Source organism: Callorhinchus milii, unplaced genomic scaffold (assembly GCF_018977255.1).
Source record: "Callorhinchus milii isolate IMCB2004 unplaced genomic scaffold, IMCB_Cmil_1.0 Scaffold28, whole genome shotgun sequence".
In the NCBI taxonomy this organism is placed as follows: domain Eukaryota; kingdom Metazoa; phylum Chordata; class Chondrichthyes; order Chimaeriformes; family Callorhinchidae; genus Callorhinchus; species Callorhinchus milii.
This window is the reverse complement of record NW_024704769.1, coordinates 914,287-930,205: the sequence shown is the minus strand read 5'-3', so window position 1 is coordinate 930,205 and position 15,919 is coordinate 914,287. Positions and strand designations below refer to the sequence as shown.

Here is a 15,919-nt window from a genome sequence, read left to right as displayed (position 1 = left end):
TCGTCACTCTCTCCCCCTATCCCTCCGCCTCGCCCCTCCTTCCCCATCTTCGGATCTTGCCTGAAGTCCTTCCTCTTTGACCTGTGCCTACGGTCACCTCCCCCCTCCCTCCCCCGGCTCTGCGTCATGCTCTGCCACAGTCAAACGATCTAGTTGTTGTTGTTGTTGACGTGGGGTCTAGTGATAGTGGTGAGGACCCGTTGGTTTGGTTTGGGAATGTCACACAGCCAAGAGAGTGGTTTAACGAGACAGTTTAATATTCCGCGGCAGCTCTGATTGGGTCCAACATTTCACCGCACTTAATTTTGTAAAACATTTTGATAGGTTCGCTCACGGCAAAGATTATTTATGCTCTCTCCACGACAGAACAGTGCAGGGCGCTCAACACCAAGCCCTGCCTCGTGGGCACGTCACATCACACCAGTCGATCTTCAAATACAATAATTGCTCCCAGAGAATAAATAACAACAGTTCACAATTCTGCCCACAAGCCCACTGCGGGCTGAGGGGACAAGGACAGATTTACCCTCTGTCACACTCGCAAAAGGCATCAGGATAAGGTGAAAAGAGAGAGAATGAGAGTGAAAAGGGGCATTGATTCCCACTATTTTTTTTCTTAAGCACAGCTTCGGACATTTCTACACACTCAGTTTGATGGCTTGCTTATTCGGTAGATTCTCTTGCGTTTATTCCTGAACGGAGCTGCTCAAGGAATCGTGGGAAAAGTTGAACTCCACCAGGTCAGGTCAGGATGAACTGCGCTTCCCGCCTGCTTTCAAAAGGATCCTCCAAAGCCATACGGTACGTTCACTCAAAAATACGGGAGAAATGGAGAGATAGAGAAGCCTGGCGTCTGCTGTATTCTTCCCCAAGGGTAAGGAAGAGGAAGGAAGTGGGGAACAAGAAGCACACGGGTGCTACATTAGTGAGACGAGAGGCAGGCAATCACACTGCTAACATGCAAGTTATCTTATATGGTTATATTTCTGCTCCCTCCCTACTCTTTAAGCAATCTAGCTGACTGAGTAGAGAACTAAACATCCAAGTGATCGACTCAACATCGCCAGGTTGTTACTAACACGAAGTGAGTAATTCTCTTTAAGCAATCCATCTCGGAATAGAACTGCATCACAGACCTCTGTCATCTGAACAGTCAGCGAGAACCTTGTAAAGCCGGTCACGGGCGCAAAACTCGCAGGATTTCTTCACGCGAAGGAAAGAAAAATCCATTCTCTTACGTGCCAAGTCCATGAATCTTCAGTTAAAGATTTACAGCCTGAAAAGACGGCACTTTTCACACTTTGACTGAACCAGCCGGGGTGGCCCGCGGGCCGCATCCGGCCCCCGGGGGTGGGGTGGGGGGGGGGAGGTTTCATCCAGCCCGCGAGCCATTCCCAACTTCATTGACCACTGAGCAAAATGCAGGCAAGACGCAGGTCCCGAGCCAATGAGGAGTCGGTCATTAGTGGCTCAGGCCCTGCCCAGCAAAGGGACCCGTCAATCAGAAAATATTGCTAATGAGGCCCACGGACATTTCTCAAATCCAAAAAAGGTTGGACCGACCTGAGCCAAACCATCAAACAAACCAAACAAACACTTCAAAGCCGCCCGAGCGAGCGCTTCCTGAGGACCAGCTCTCAGTCCGGCCACCGAACAGTGTGGGTGACACCCGGCTTTCATACCAGAACAGCAGCAAATCTCCCGCAACCCGCATTTAAACTCAACTGAAGTCAATTTGATCTCATTTTTTTTTAAGCCGAAGATCTCATCACCTCAGTGTATCAGCAGCAAGACTGTGTTTTTCACAGAAGGTTTTTTTTGTGGCCGGAGCAGGAATATTCAGGGATCTCATTGCAGTCTCCAGCGGTTAGTGTTTGGTCCTTGGTTACGAAGCCACTCTGATCATTCTCACACCGCAGACCACCAATTGGTTGACTCGTTTCGCCCAGAAAATACACAGTACCTACACTTTACAGTGTGTCCTGTGAAGCACTTTGAGACGTCTCAAAGACGGGATAAGGCCCTGTATCAATTGCAAGGATTATTATTAATTCTCCACAATATTAATGAATAATAATAATAATCCTTGCATTGACTGTGTATTTTGTGGATGAAACACAGTTGTGGACAGGTTCTGCTGTAACATAGAGCAGTCAGCTACAATTTCAAGCCTTTGGGAATTTGATGCAACCGTGTTAGCACCCTGGGCTATAACACAGTGAGCTTATGCCTTTCACTACAACTAGCTTCATGAAATACACAAGACAATATTCAGGTTAGCCACTGGTAACACACAGACATCGTCAAACCATGGCCATTAAAATTGGGGCTCTGAACAGTTCTTATACATACCAGGTGGGGGATGGGGGGCAAACTTTTGGCTGCTGAGGATGCTATCATTTGAGAAACTGCGTGGGCCACTTAAGCAATAGTTTTGTTTCCCTTCCAGAAACATGACATTTACGGGTTACACAAACATTCCGCGCCTACACACTACCACTTGCAAGTTACGAAGAAGCCCTGACACGGTTGTTTCCGAATTTCGTGCCTTCCTCTAATATCAACAGCGACGTGGGGTAACTCACAACACATCACAGTACTTTTAAAATCTACGGACCTGCTCTGGAGAATATTGCGAGGGGAGGCAAGCAGCCCATCACCGCTTAATTGCGAGACAAAAAAAAAAATCGAAAAAAAGATTCTGCTACCACTGCAAGCTCCTTTCTGTTTTAAATAAAAAATAAAGCATTCCATTGCACCTAATCCATACAAGGCAGACACGGGATCCGGGCATATTTGGAGTCTGCGCGCTCAATAACACTTACGTACTAGATTCACGAGGAAGTGGACACCCAGCTCACCACAATACAAATTCGCCTTGCACTCTGTGTAAGGAAGGGTTGTTCAATAATTGGGAGAAATAGAGGGGAAAAAAATGGTCACCCTTAAAACAAAATACATCACATTGCACGCCTAGATGAGTCGGGGGGCAGCTTCAGAAGGTTTGGGTAACAGATAACAGCCAGGTCACAGACCTCTCTTTCATTGAATGTTTTCCTGGTATTCTGACTGTGTAAATAAAAACTGTAACATCAAACGGTGCAATGTTTTAGCATTGCACTGCTGTATTCACCTGCTCTGCAGAAACAGAACATTGGTGAATTAAGAACAGGCTGGATCTCATAGACTTGGAGTGAAATTTAGTGGTACCAGTGGGGGGGGCATATGGGGGAAAAAGACATTCCAAGATATTCAAAACACCACATAATCTTAGAATCGTACCAGGGCCAAACCTTCAGCCCACCCCAAGACCTACTAGTGACAAAAGCAACCCAGAAAGCTAAACCACCGAGCTGCCTGAATCACCAGTTAGGAAAAATGTCCGGGGAGGAGGGGGGGTGGGAGGAGGAAGAGAAAGAATCAATGCACCACAACAAGCAAACTCTTTGCTGGACACATGCATTATGTCCGGACTTGGAATTTCCCAGCTTTGGTCATGTACTTGATGCCTTTGAACGGTTTGTATTTCTCTCCGTACATGTCCAGTCGATTCACCTTCAGACCTGGGAACGAGATAAAAGCCACATCAGCGAAAAGCTATGGTTCCATGCTGGACGGCAGGCAAATGAATCTCATTGGACATGGAACCTAGGCTCCGTCACATAATAACAAACATAATAATAATCCTGGGATTTGATATAGAGCCTTACGACGTCTTCGAGACGTCTCAAAGCGCTTCACAGGATACATTGTAAAGCAAATTGACTGTATATTTTGTGGGCGAAAATGCAGCAGCCAATTGCGCACAGCAGCGTCCCCACAAACAGTTGTGGAATGAGCGACTCATTTATTATTATTTTTATTGTTTCTTTTTGAAGAAGTTATTACCCCTGGAAAAGTGATCCGCCAATCGACTAACAACCGGGTTCCTATTTACTGCTGGTAAACAGAGGTGCGTGGAGTAAGAACACTTGCCCAACGTTTCACCCTGTAAGGATTTGAACCCAGGTCTCACTCGCTTGCGAGGCGAGTGCTCTAACCACTGAGCTACAGGACACCCATACAGCTTAAATGCAAAAATGCTCTGAAAGAACACGGTGGAGAGGGAGCGTTTCTGCACAGCTTACCAGAGATGGCCAATTGCTGGATCTTGCACTGGATGCTTATGTTGGGGTTCTCGTCTGGTTTCGGGGTTCCTGCTTGCAGACTCATCGTGCCTTTCAGGCTGGGCAGCTTCTGGGGGTTGATCTTCCCAATATCCCACGTTAGTATCTGCATACAGACCAACAATACACCACAGCACAGTTTAATAATAATCCTTGCATTTCATATAGAACCTCATCACGTCTTCGAGGTGTCTCAAAGCGCTTCATAGAATATGCTGTGAAGTCATATTTTGTGGTTGAAACGCAGCCAATTGCGCACAGCAGCGTTCCACAAAGAGCCTTGGTTTGACTGACCAATTTATTATTATTTTTTGGAAGGAATTATTACCCCTGGAAAAGCGATCCGCCAATCGACTAACAACTGGGTTCCAACTTACTGCTGGATAAACACAGCCTGGAACCAGAATGAGACAAATAACTGAAGCAAGCAAACAGTTTATACAGCTTGTGGAACCTAAATTTACGTAAAAGTGTCCCAGCCAAAGGAATGTTTTTGAAGGACACATATAGTCAGAACTAGCATTTTACTACTACAACAACATTTATATAGCACGTGGGGTAGCACCCCGAGCACTTAATAATAACTTACTCAAATAATCACTTGGGAAAGGAAGTGGAGGGATGTCATTGTGTGTAAAAACTTAACAAGTGCCAGAATAACAAAAAACACACGCTCCAGAAAACAAAAGCCACCAAATCAGGTTTTATTCTTTTCCTCCTTGCATAATCCCAACCGCCTGAACCAAAACACTCAGGTACATGGCACAACTTTCTGGATCAAAGCAGACTAGAACCTATGCCTCATTCCAAGCAAGGTACGCTCCTCAATTACCTCACTTACAAGGCTATCGTACTCCTGGCAAATCAGATAGCTCGCTCAATGTATTCATGATTTATGTTGAGATTAAACTATGGATGTCTGATTAAATTGACCGTGTCCACTTTTGTTCTGTAGTCTATTCCTGACTCAACCAGCATTTCATTATTAAGTCCAGGACGGCCCCAAGTGATCAAAGGCTGGATTGACGGATCATTTTTCCTGGGATAATAATCCCTTCAAAAATTAAATCATAATAACTTGGGTCACCCAGCCCACTGTTTGTGGGGACACTGCTGTGCGCAATTAGCTGCCGCATTTCGCCCACAGAACATACAGCCAATTCACTTCACAGGATATTCTGTGAAGCCCTTTGAGAGTCTCAAGACGTCATAAAGCACCATATCAAATGCAAGGATTATTCTTATTTTTTATTGGAAAAAGTGGCCGTCTTAATAAAAGCTTGTGGTAAGCGCTCTGGGACGCTACCCTGTGTGAGGGGTGCTATATAAATGCAAGTTGTTGTGGTAGTGATGTGGTTTTCCTCTGGTTACCTTAGTGACAGGGTCAAAGGTGTGGTTGCCCTGAGAGGCTGTAAGATTCATGTTCAGGACGACCTTTGGCAATTGGCTAGTCACCGTTGTTCCCCTCCACCATCTTGCCCATGGTTTGCTTCGGGCCAATGGTGATCTCGAAGCGGCCCATGGAGCTGCCGTCACGGAAGGAGATGTTATGCTTCACGTAGACGGGAATTGCCACTAAACTGCAAGAAGTCAACGAACAGGTGTGAGGCTTTGAAACCAACCCCGCAGACAGCATTTTGCATTTGTGGACATGTTAACTAACATGAGGGGATGAGTTCAAGCAACAAAGCAGGTGTCTCGACAATCGCCTCCTGATCTTTCAAATTCAACTGAAACAAATCATCGCCACAGTTAACACGCTGTTCGGACGTGCAAGATGAGGCGACCTCGACATCAGAGCCACCATCAGACGAGGAACATTGGAACAATTCCCAACGTCAGGCGCTCTGGGACGCTACACTGCGTGAGGGACACTACATGAAATGCAAGTTGTTGTTTGATCCGTGTTGATGATGTTGTTGTCTCGAAGACGTGATAAGGCGCTACATCAAATGCAAGGATTATTATTAGTATTTTAACCTGAGAAATTTAGGTGAGCAAAGGAATTCATTTTCCATCGGTAATAATTCATAACAGAGGCTGGTCACAAAATCACCTCAACAGCATAATTCATCACGTTGCTGTGGCATTGATCAATGTTACTTAATCACTCGTAAAAGAATGCACATCATGTCAATCAATACTTTATGAACGTTGAGAATGTTGCCCGTGGATGTCTTGCTTAATTCGCCCATAAAATATAGTCATTTCACTTTACAGTATATTCCGTGAAGTGCTTTGAGATGCCTTGAAAACGTGATATGTCCCTATATCAAACACAAGGATTATTATTAATGAATTGCTGTCACAGGAGACATCTTAGCCCTGAACCTGTATCAAGACCAGAAGCTGTTCCCAGAGAGCAATGCACAGATGCAATAAAACTCAGCAACAATAAACAAGGTCAGTGTGTCCTGGAGCCTGATGCAACAGCAAATGTTTCACCCAAGACAAAAATCAGATAATCAATGTGATGCTTTATAAAGAAGCTGACACAGACACACACAGATAGAAGCAGGCAGCCAGACAGACACACAAACACAGAGAGACAGACACACAGAGACTTTATAATAGCAATTCTTGCATTTGATAGAGCGCCTACAACAAAACAGCTCAAAGTACTTCACAGGAAACTGCTGTCAAGTGTCAATAATAATAATAATCCTTGCATTTGATACAGCGCCTTACCACGTCTTCGAGATGTCTCAAAGCGCTTCACAGGATATACTGTAAAGTGAATTGACTGTGTATTTTGTGGGCAAACCGGGAGCGTCCCCACAAACAGCTGTGGATTGAAGTGACCAATTTTTTTTTTTTTTTAAGAATTATCACCACCAGAAAACCGATGCACCAATCGACTAACAACCGGGTTCCCACTTACTACTAGGTGTGTGGAGTAAGGAAACTTGCCCAACATTTCACCCTGCTGGGAATCGAACCAAGGTCTCTCGCGTGCGAGACGAGTGCTCTAACCACTGAGCTACAGGATACCACAAGAAGGCAGCCACTTGCACTTGTAAGGTCTTTGAAACAGCTATACAGTAAATGACCAATTTGGTCAGCGCTAGTGTTCACCATCTGCTCACAAGCCACGTCAATAAAGCAACGCAGCACCAGGCCATTGCTGGTGTTGTTTGTTACTCTGATTTGTATGAGGTTTCAGCAATCAACATCTAACTCACAGGATCCTGGATTCAGCATCAACCACTGTAAGTAACATCAGGTGAATAATAATCCTTGCATTTGATATACCCCCTTATCACGTCTCAAAGCCCGTCGCAGAATATACTGGAGGTATCTTCCAGGAGAGAGCTACTTACTTCTGGGAACTAACGTGGTAAGACAGGAGGCGGAAGTTTCCATCGGGTGGAATGAAGGAAAGAATTCGTTCAGATTCCCACCGCTTGAATCGGACACATGGGTGGAAACTGACGTCATCCAAGAGCCTGGGATTCTGCAGTTGGCAAAATGGAGAGATGCTCAATGAGAAACCTGCATTACGTCAAATCCAGGTCAATGTTAAACCAGACTCAACAACAACAAATGACATTTACACGGTGCCTTTCATGTCGGGAGGACGTCCCAAGGTGCTGGACAGTCAGGGGCTGAGATCAAGAGGGGTGTAGGGTGACCAAAGGAGAAATTATTGTATTAAATAAAAATTACCATGAAGGAGAGAGTGAGATCTGGCATTCCGGTCAGCTTCACACAAGCATCAATAACGCCTTGTATTTCTGCAAACACCGTTGAGCCTAAAGAAGAAAGGACACTCAACAACGCAGGACACTCTAAAACAGCCCCACCACAAAGTGCTGCAACACACAATTATAATAAAAATACAGCACCCGTAATGTTAAACATCTCAAAGCATGCCGCAGGTAATTACTGCCAAATAATATTGAACCTTGTATTTGACACAGCGCCATGTCGCATCATTGAAACGTCTCAACACGCTTGTAAAGTGAATTGACAGTATAGTCTTGTGGACGAAACGTGGCAGCCAATTGCGCACACAAGCAGCGTCCCCCAAACAGTCGTGGATTGAGGCAACCAACTTATTATTGATTTTTATTTGAAGAGGTTAAGTGATCCATCATTCGACTAACCACCAGGTTCCTACTCACTGCTAGGTAAACAGAGGCCTGTGCACGGAGTAAGGAAACTCTGCTTGGGAATCGAATCCAGGTCGCTTGAGAAGCGAGCCCGCTAACCACCACACAGTCTACGTAGTGACTGCTTTTGTAGAGTGGGTGAAGAGGGTTCAGTAAGAACTCAGGAACACCCTAAAAAAAGTGTGTGTGTGTGTGTGTGGGGGCGAGGGGAGGGTGGGAGAGAGAGAGAAAGATAGCCAACAGATGGTAATCAGCATTCCCCAAACATTGCTGGAGTCAGTGCTTTATTACCAGCAGTACTCTGGATGGCTTGGAACAAGCAGTTATTTGATCAAGGTGATCAAATGATGTCCTGAACCGTAGAGCAAAGCCTCCAGGTTACCTAAGTCCCGAGATTGAATTACAGCTTTGTTACGTTCACCCATAATGAATGGCATTGTGGAGTCCTGTAGCTCAGTGGTTAGAGCACTCGCCTCGCAAGGGAGAGACCTGTGTATTTGATACCCAAGCAGGACAAAGCGTTGGGCAAGTTTCCTTACTCCACACGCCTCTGTTTACCAGCAGTCAGTAGGTTGTTAGTTGATTTCCAGATCGCGTTCCGGGGGTAATAATTCCTTCCAAAAAATAAGATTGGTCACTTCAATCCACGACTGTTTGTGGGACACTGTTGTGCGCAATTGGCTGCCGCGTTTCGCCCACAAAATATACAGTCAATTCACTTTGCAGTATATTCTGTGACTTCTATACATTCTGTGCATATTCAGGGATTTGGACCCGAGCAAGGGGTTGGGACTGGGAGATGTGGAAGCCACTGAGGGTATGAGTAGGAGGGTGAGACGTGCCTTGAAGGAGGTAAAGGAGGGAGCAAGTTGAAGGGACTGTGAGCTGGAGTTCCAAACCACAAATAATTGTTCTGGCAGCTTCAAAGTCATATTATTAAATTATATTTTAAGTTGAGTTACAGTACTATCTAATAGATGGTGGAACATGCTCTAGGGGCTGAATGGCCTACTCTTATTCCTATGTCCCCATATATTAGAGAAGACTCGAGACAAATTTATGGGTGCATTAACCGATGTGCTGAAATGTGACATTTGTAAGGGTGGGGCAATGGCACGTAACTACAGATTGATGCGATGGCTGTAAATCCACCAGGATTGTCACAGGCAGCTGCTGAACAGTGGCCAGCCATTTCCCAACGGGAAGGCACAGAGCTCTCATACAGCTCCCAAAATCAACACTGACAGAGGTGTGGCAACAGATAAACATCTTGCAGCGACACTAACAAAGAGTGTGATAACACAAGAGAGGAAAAAGAAAACAATACTAGCTGTTATTTGATCAAGGTCAAAACAGAGCAGTGTTTGAAAAAGCTGAATGGAGTGGCAAGGTTTGATAGTCACCATCCTTTGTGATATCCCAGGAGCATGAGATGATAATAATAATCCTTGAATTTGATATTGCGCCTTATCGCGTCTCAAAGCGCTTCATGGAATATACTGTAAAGTGAATTGACTGTATACTTCGTGGGCCAAACCCGGCAGTCAATTGCGCACAGCGGTGTCCCACAAGCGATCCGCCAATGGATTGAGTAACCCGATTTATTTATTTTATTAAGGAATTATTACTCCAGAAAAGCCATCCGCCAACAACCGGGTTTCTACTTACTGCTTGGTAAACAGAGAAATGTGGAGTACTCGTGTCCAACATTTCACCCTGACCGGAAATCAAACCCAGATCTCTCGCTTGGGAGGCAAGCGCTCTAACCGCTGAGCTACATGATACCCCAGATGTCAGAAAACTATTCCTACGAATGACATCGACTTCCTGTAGATAGCAGTGGAGTACAAGTGTTTAGCTCCTGCTCTACCCCCTGGGGAAGCTCCAAATGTGTACGTGTGTACCTGATTTGTCAATGATTGCATCAATCTCTTCGACCACGTCAAAATAGGCCTCGTTGTTGGTGTATTTCACTCCCATCCGGCGCCAGGGCACCACAGATAGCTGCCCTGTAGGAAGCGTGTCTCCAACATTGGTACCACCTGCAAGACAGTGTCAAGAGAAATATAAAGCAGTGAAGAACAACAACAAATTATACTTGTACAGCACCCTTCACGTCGGAAAGAAGTTCCAGGGCGCTGGATAGTCTGGGGTTTTTGGAGCCAAGGTGGGAGTTGGGGTCAGGAGGGGTGGCCGAAGGCACGGTCAAAGAGGAAGGTCTTTAGACAGGACTTGAAAGAAGCACGAGACGGGGTGAGGTGAGGTGGAGGGATTGCGGGATACAGTTCCAGAGTGTGGGGGCAGAGGTGCTGAATCCCCGACCGACAATGGTGGGGCAGGAAGTGCGGGGGATCTGAAGCAGGTACGTGTTCACCGAGCGGAGAGGCTGATATGGGGATAGGGGGTCAGAGAAGTGGGGAGGGGGTCAGCGAGACTCTGGGGGCTTTGAAAGTGACAGGAAGTCACTGTAGCTCATTTCTCCGTGTGCCAGAAGAACCTCGAGTTACGTTGAAAAACAGTCCCTCCCAAATGTCCCAATCAAAGCTTGGTTGGCAATATAAAACAGATCCTTTTCCCAAGCACGACGCACATCCTTTCAATTCAAGGAGAAACGTTAGAAAAAAAGAAAAGGTAAAATTACCCATCCCAACACAGCTCAGAGAATGTCAGGGTCCCCTGCTCGAAATATAAGTAAACTATTAATATAATGAAGCAGGTTATAACTGGGTGCTAATCTGTCTAGTTACTGAACCTTGGGATCCAATTTCTAAAGTTCGCATGGATCTTGGCTAGATTACGTTGGTGGCCATTTTGTAATTTCAACACTTTTTACAAGACAACAACAACGACCAACATTACATTTGTACAGCATCTTTCACATCGGGAGGCCATCCCAGGGTTTACGTACCAGTGATGGTGTTGACGACAGTGCGGAGGATGGTAGGTGGCCTTATCAGCTCCTTAAGGATGTTGGACTCTGTTGCCAATGGAAAGCCATTGTCCAACATCTCCTCCAAGACTTCGTAGACAACCACAACATTGTCCTTGATCGCTACTTCTGAACAGACTCCAAAATAGTCCTAGCGAGAAGATCAAATAACATCATCACTTGCCTGGAATACAACCAACAACAATGAGGCAAGGCACAAATTCACCAGAATGTTACACCCTATCATTGCAATCTGTTTTTGCAATCAGCGCCTTGGGACATCCTCCCGATGTGAAAGGCGCTCTATAAATGGAATCTTGTTGTTGTTGTTTTTAACTGCAATTTAAACAATCAACAATGCCGAGTATTCTTTAAGCCGTGGAACTATCACCGAGTTTGGTAACACAACACGCAGTCAGCATATGTATTGAACTGAGATAGAGGGAGATAGATCTTTAACTAAGATATAAAAAGCAAAGCAACATAGTTAGAACAATACATTTTGAGCACAAGGTTTCTAGAAGTTTAAAATTATCTTGGTTTACCAAATCTGTATGTCTACACATCGCAGAGTTGGGAAAAAGAGATGAAATATATGAACCAACGCCTTTAATGATGGCAAAGCAGTTTTGGAAAACAGACAGCTGGTAGCTTTTAAACACCATCATAATAATTATTGCATTTTTAGAACCTTTTCACATCATCAAACCATCTCAAAGCACTTCACAGGATGTACTGCAAAGTGGTTGACTGTGTATTTTGTGGATGAAACGCACAGCAATGTCAAGTTTCCTTGCCCCATCAGTCTTACATGCCTGACAATAATCCCACAACAAAAAATAATAAATTGGGCATATCAATCCAAAACTATCCGTGGGACACTGCTGTGCGCAATTGGCTGCCATGTTTCATCCACAAATATACAGTCACTTTATAGTATATTCTGCGAAACGCTTTGAGAAGTCTGGAAGACATGAAAAGCGCTATATCAAATGCAAGGATTATTATTTTTTTCCCCCTTAAATACATATTGGCCTCAACTATTCCTTGTGATAGCAAGTTCCATATTCCCACCGCTCTTTGGGTAAAGAAGTTTCTTCTGACTTCCCTATTTGATTTATTGGTGACTTTTATATTGATGGCCCCTGGTTTTGGTCTCCCCAAGTGGAGACATCTTCTCTACGTCTACCTTATCAAAACCTTTCAGAACTTTAAAGACCCCCTGTTAAGTCACCCCTCACCCATCTCTTTTCAAAAGAAAAGACTCCTAGCTTGTTCAGCCTTTTCTAATAGGTATAACCTCAGTTATCATCCTTGTAAATCTCCCTTGCACCTTCTCCAGTGCCTCTATAGCCTTTCTATAATATGGACCCGATTATAATCTCTAGAAGTTTCCCCATTACTGGCATTAGGCTGATTGGCTTATCCTTCTCCCCTTTTTTTGTACAGGGGAGTAACATTTGCAACCCTCCAGTCCTCTGGCATCACCAAGGAGGATTGAAAGATTGTGGCCAGAGCTTCTGCTATTTCCACCCTCACTTCCCTCAGGAACCTAGGATGCATCCCATCCGGACCGGGTGACTTATCTACCTTGAGCACTGACAACCTTTTTCGTACCTCCTCTCAGTTTATTCTTATCTTATCCAATTTCTCTCCTCTCCTCCGATACTGTGGCATTGGCTGCATCCTCTTCTTTTGTGAAGACAGATGCAAAGTACATCAGTACATCAGCCGTGCTCTCTGCCTCCACAAGAAGATTTCCTCTTTGGTCCCACCCTACTTTTGACTAACCTTTTATTCTTTATATGCTTATAAAATACATTAGGATTCCTTTTTATGTTACCCACTAATCTTTTTCTCATACAATCTCTTTGCCCCCTTTTTCCTTTCTCAGTTTTCGTACTTTTTATATTCTTTTTGATTATCTTCTGTATTTTGGTCCTGACATTTACCATAGACCTCCTTTTTCTGTTTTATTTTAATCCCTTCCTTATTCATCCAGGGAAGTTTGGATGCCTTACCTTTCCCCTTTGTGGGAATGTATTTGTTCTGTTCCCTGAACTATCTCCTCCTTGAAGGCTTCCCATTGCTCTTTAGCTGTTTTACCTGTCAATCGTTCTTTGCAGTCCACTTTGGCTAGGTCCCTTTTTAACTCACTGAAATTAGCTCTTCCAGTTGTATCTTGGTTGCAGTCCTCCTCAGTATTAGCAACACCCCCAATTTGGTGTCTTCTGCAAATTTTTTTTGAAATTCTACTTTCGATCCCCGAGTCCAAATCGTTAATGTAAATTGTGGACAACACTGGGTCCCAATGCCGATTCTTGTGGAACACCACTTCCCACCCTCTGCCTGTCCGAGTAGCTACCCTTTACCCTCACTCTTTTTGTCCGTAGCCAGCTTGCTATCCATTCTGCTACTTTCCCCCCGAATCCACATGCTCTGACACGGGAGCGTCATCTTAGTCTCGAGACAATAATAATCCTTGCATTTGATATAGCGCCTTATCGCGTCTTCGAGGTGTCTCAATCACTGCCATGAGAGTGCACTACAAACGTTTCGCCCACAAAAATGCAGTCAATTCACTTAACAGTGTATTCTGTGAAGCGCTTTGAGATGTCTGGAAGACATGAAAAGTGCTATATCAAAATCAAGGATTATTATTATTATTATCCACTTATCTTATGACAAAGCGGTGAGCAGGCAATAGATCAACTCAATGTTATGTGTCTGCTGATTGCTTTGTCACATGATAACCAGACATCACATGAAACCTCAAGAACAGTGTGGGCCCGGATTACCAATAACCATTTACTGAGTCAGACTCCGCACGGCCAAGCGCTCCGGGGACAATGCCCCTCGTGAAGGGCGCTATGTAAGTGCGAGTTGGTGTTGTTGAGTAAGGATCTCAAAAGCCGGTTTGTTCTATAGCTCCGAGGCTTAGCGTGAAATGCACTTATTTACCTAACAAACACATTCCTTTATTCTTCTTTCCCCACCCACCACCCCACACCCCGCTGTTAAGGAAATGGGGCTCTTTTGTGCATTCAGGGTTCATGATCACAACAGTCAACATCATGATCCCTGTAGCTCAGCGGTTAGAGCCGTCGCCTCGCAAGCGAGAGAACCCGGGTTCGATTCCCAGGCGGGTCAGGTCCGGACGAAACCTCAGGCAGGTTTCCTTACTCGAATAAATTAGTCACTCAATCCACGACTGTTTGTGGGAACGCTGCTGTGCGTAATTGGCTGCCGCAAAGTACGCAGTCACTACGCTTTACAGTATATCGTTTTGAGACGTCTCAAAGGCGATAAGGCGCCCTATCAAATGCAACGACGACTATTATTAATAGGACGGCAGGACAGGCCCGAGGCCCTGTTGGCCTACTCCTCTGCTCCTAAAGTATAGTCGTGGGAAACACTTTGAGGGCGTCTTAATATCAAATGCATCATATGGGGCTGTTAGTGTGTGTGTGTGTGTGGGGGGCTGTTAGTCAGTGTGTGTGGGGGGGGTGTTAGTGTGTGTGGGGGGTGTTAGTGTGTGGGGGGTGTTAGTGTGTGGGGGGTGTTAGTGTGTGGGGGGGGCTGTTAGTCAGTGTGTGTGGGGGGGGGCTGTTAGTGTGTGTGTGTGTGGGGGGCTGTTAGTGTGTGTGTGTGGGGGGGGCTGTTAGTCAGTGTGTGTGTGGGGGGCTGTTAGTGTGTGTATGGGGGGGGCTGTTAGTGTGTGGGGGGGGGTGTTAGTGTGTGTGTGTGTGTGTGGGGGGGGTGTTAGTGTGTGGGGGGTGTTAGTGTGTGTGTGTGTGTGTGGGGGGGGGTGTTAGTGTGTGGGGGGTGTTAGTGTGTTGGGGGGGCTGTTAGTCAGTGTGTGTGTGTGGGGGCTGTTAGTCAGTGTGTGGGGTGGGGGGGCTGTTGGTTAGTGTGTGGGGGGGGCTGTTAGTGTGTGGTGTGGGGGGCTGTTTGTGTGTGTGGGGGGGGGCTGTTAGTCAGTGTGTGTGTAGTGTGTGTGTGGGGGGGGGGGCTGTTAGTGTGTGGGGGGGGGCTGTTAGTGTGTGTGTGTGGGGGGGGCTGTTTGTGTGTGTGTGGGGGGGGGGGCTGTTAGTGTGTGTGTGGGGGGGGGGGGCTGTTAGTGTGTGTGTGGGGGGGAGGGGCTGTTAGTGTGTGTGTGTGGGGGCTGTTTGTGTGTGTGGGGTGGGGGCTGTTAGTCAGTGTGTGTGTGGGGGGGGCTGTTAGTGTGTGTGTGTGGGGGCTGTTTGTGTGTGTGGGGTGGGGGGCTGTTAGTCAGTGTGTGTGTGGGGGGGGCTGTTAGTGTGTGTGTGTGGGGGCTGTTTGTGTGTGTGGGGTGGGGGGCTGTTAGTCAGTGTGTGTGTGGGGGGGGCTGTTAGTGTGTGGGGGGGGTCCTCACCTGGAAGGTGTCCACCACCCGGTGCAGGAACTCGATGACGAACAGCGGCGGGACCTCGGTCTGGATGACGGCCACGAAGAAGATGCGGTGGCGGTAGACGCTGATGAGGTAGTGGTGCGGAGTGGGGATGACGGGCGGCACATTCTCGCTCTCACTCGCCTTCTCCTGGGCCTCGAAGAAGTAATCGCAGACCGAGCGGCTGACGGCGCTTTTCCAGTGTTTCTCCAGGAAGATGTCGCCAGAGGCGTTGATGAGGAACAGACTGTGGATCATGGCGGCGGCGGCGGCCTCCCTCCCCCTCTCTCTCTATCACTCT

At 46.2% G+C, this 15,919-nt stretch overlaps 2 protein-coding genes across 2 annotated transcripts in view; both read right to left on the bottom strand.

The window, feature by feature from the left end:
• The window catches only part of LOC103189748 (lysyl oxidase homolog 2), a 24,993-nt gene extending 21,554 nt beyond the window's left edge, over positions 1 to 3,439 (bottom strand). The window contains exon 1 of the mRNA XM_042344484.1: positions 2,830 to 3,439. The gene's annotated coding sequence lies outside the window, so the exon portion shown is untranslated. The remainder of the gene's footprint in view (positions 1 to 2,829) is intronic.
• Positions 236 to 15,919, bottom strand: LOC103189747 (adaptor related protein complex 3 subunit mu 2). Its single transcript, XM_042344483.1, is given in 9 exon segments — positions 236 to 3,563; positions 4,128 to 4,272; positions 5,538 to 5,630; positions 5,632 to 5,746; positions 7,487 to 7,620; positions 7,833 to 7,918; positions 10,183 to 10,320; positions 11,187 to 11,358; positions 15,604 to 15,919. Coding segments are annotated over 9 exon segments (1,257 nt in total). The 5' UTR covers positions 15,877 to 15,919; the 3' UTR covers positions 236 to 3,462.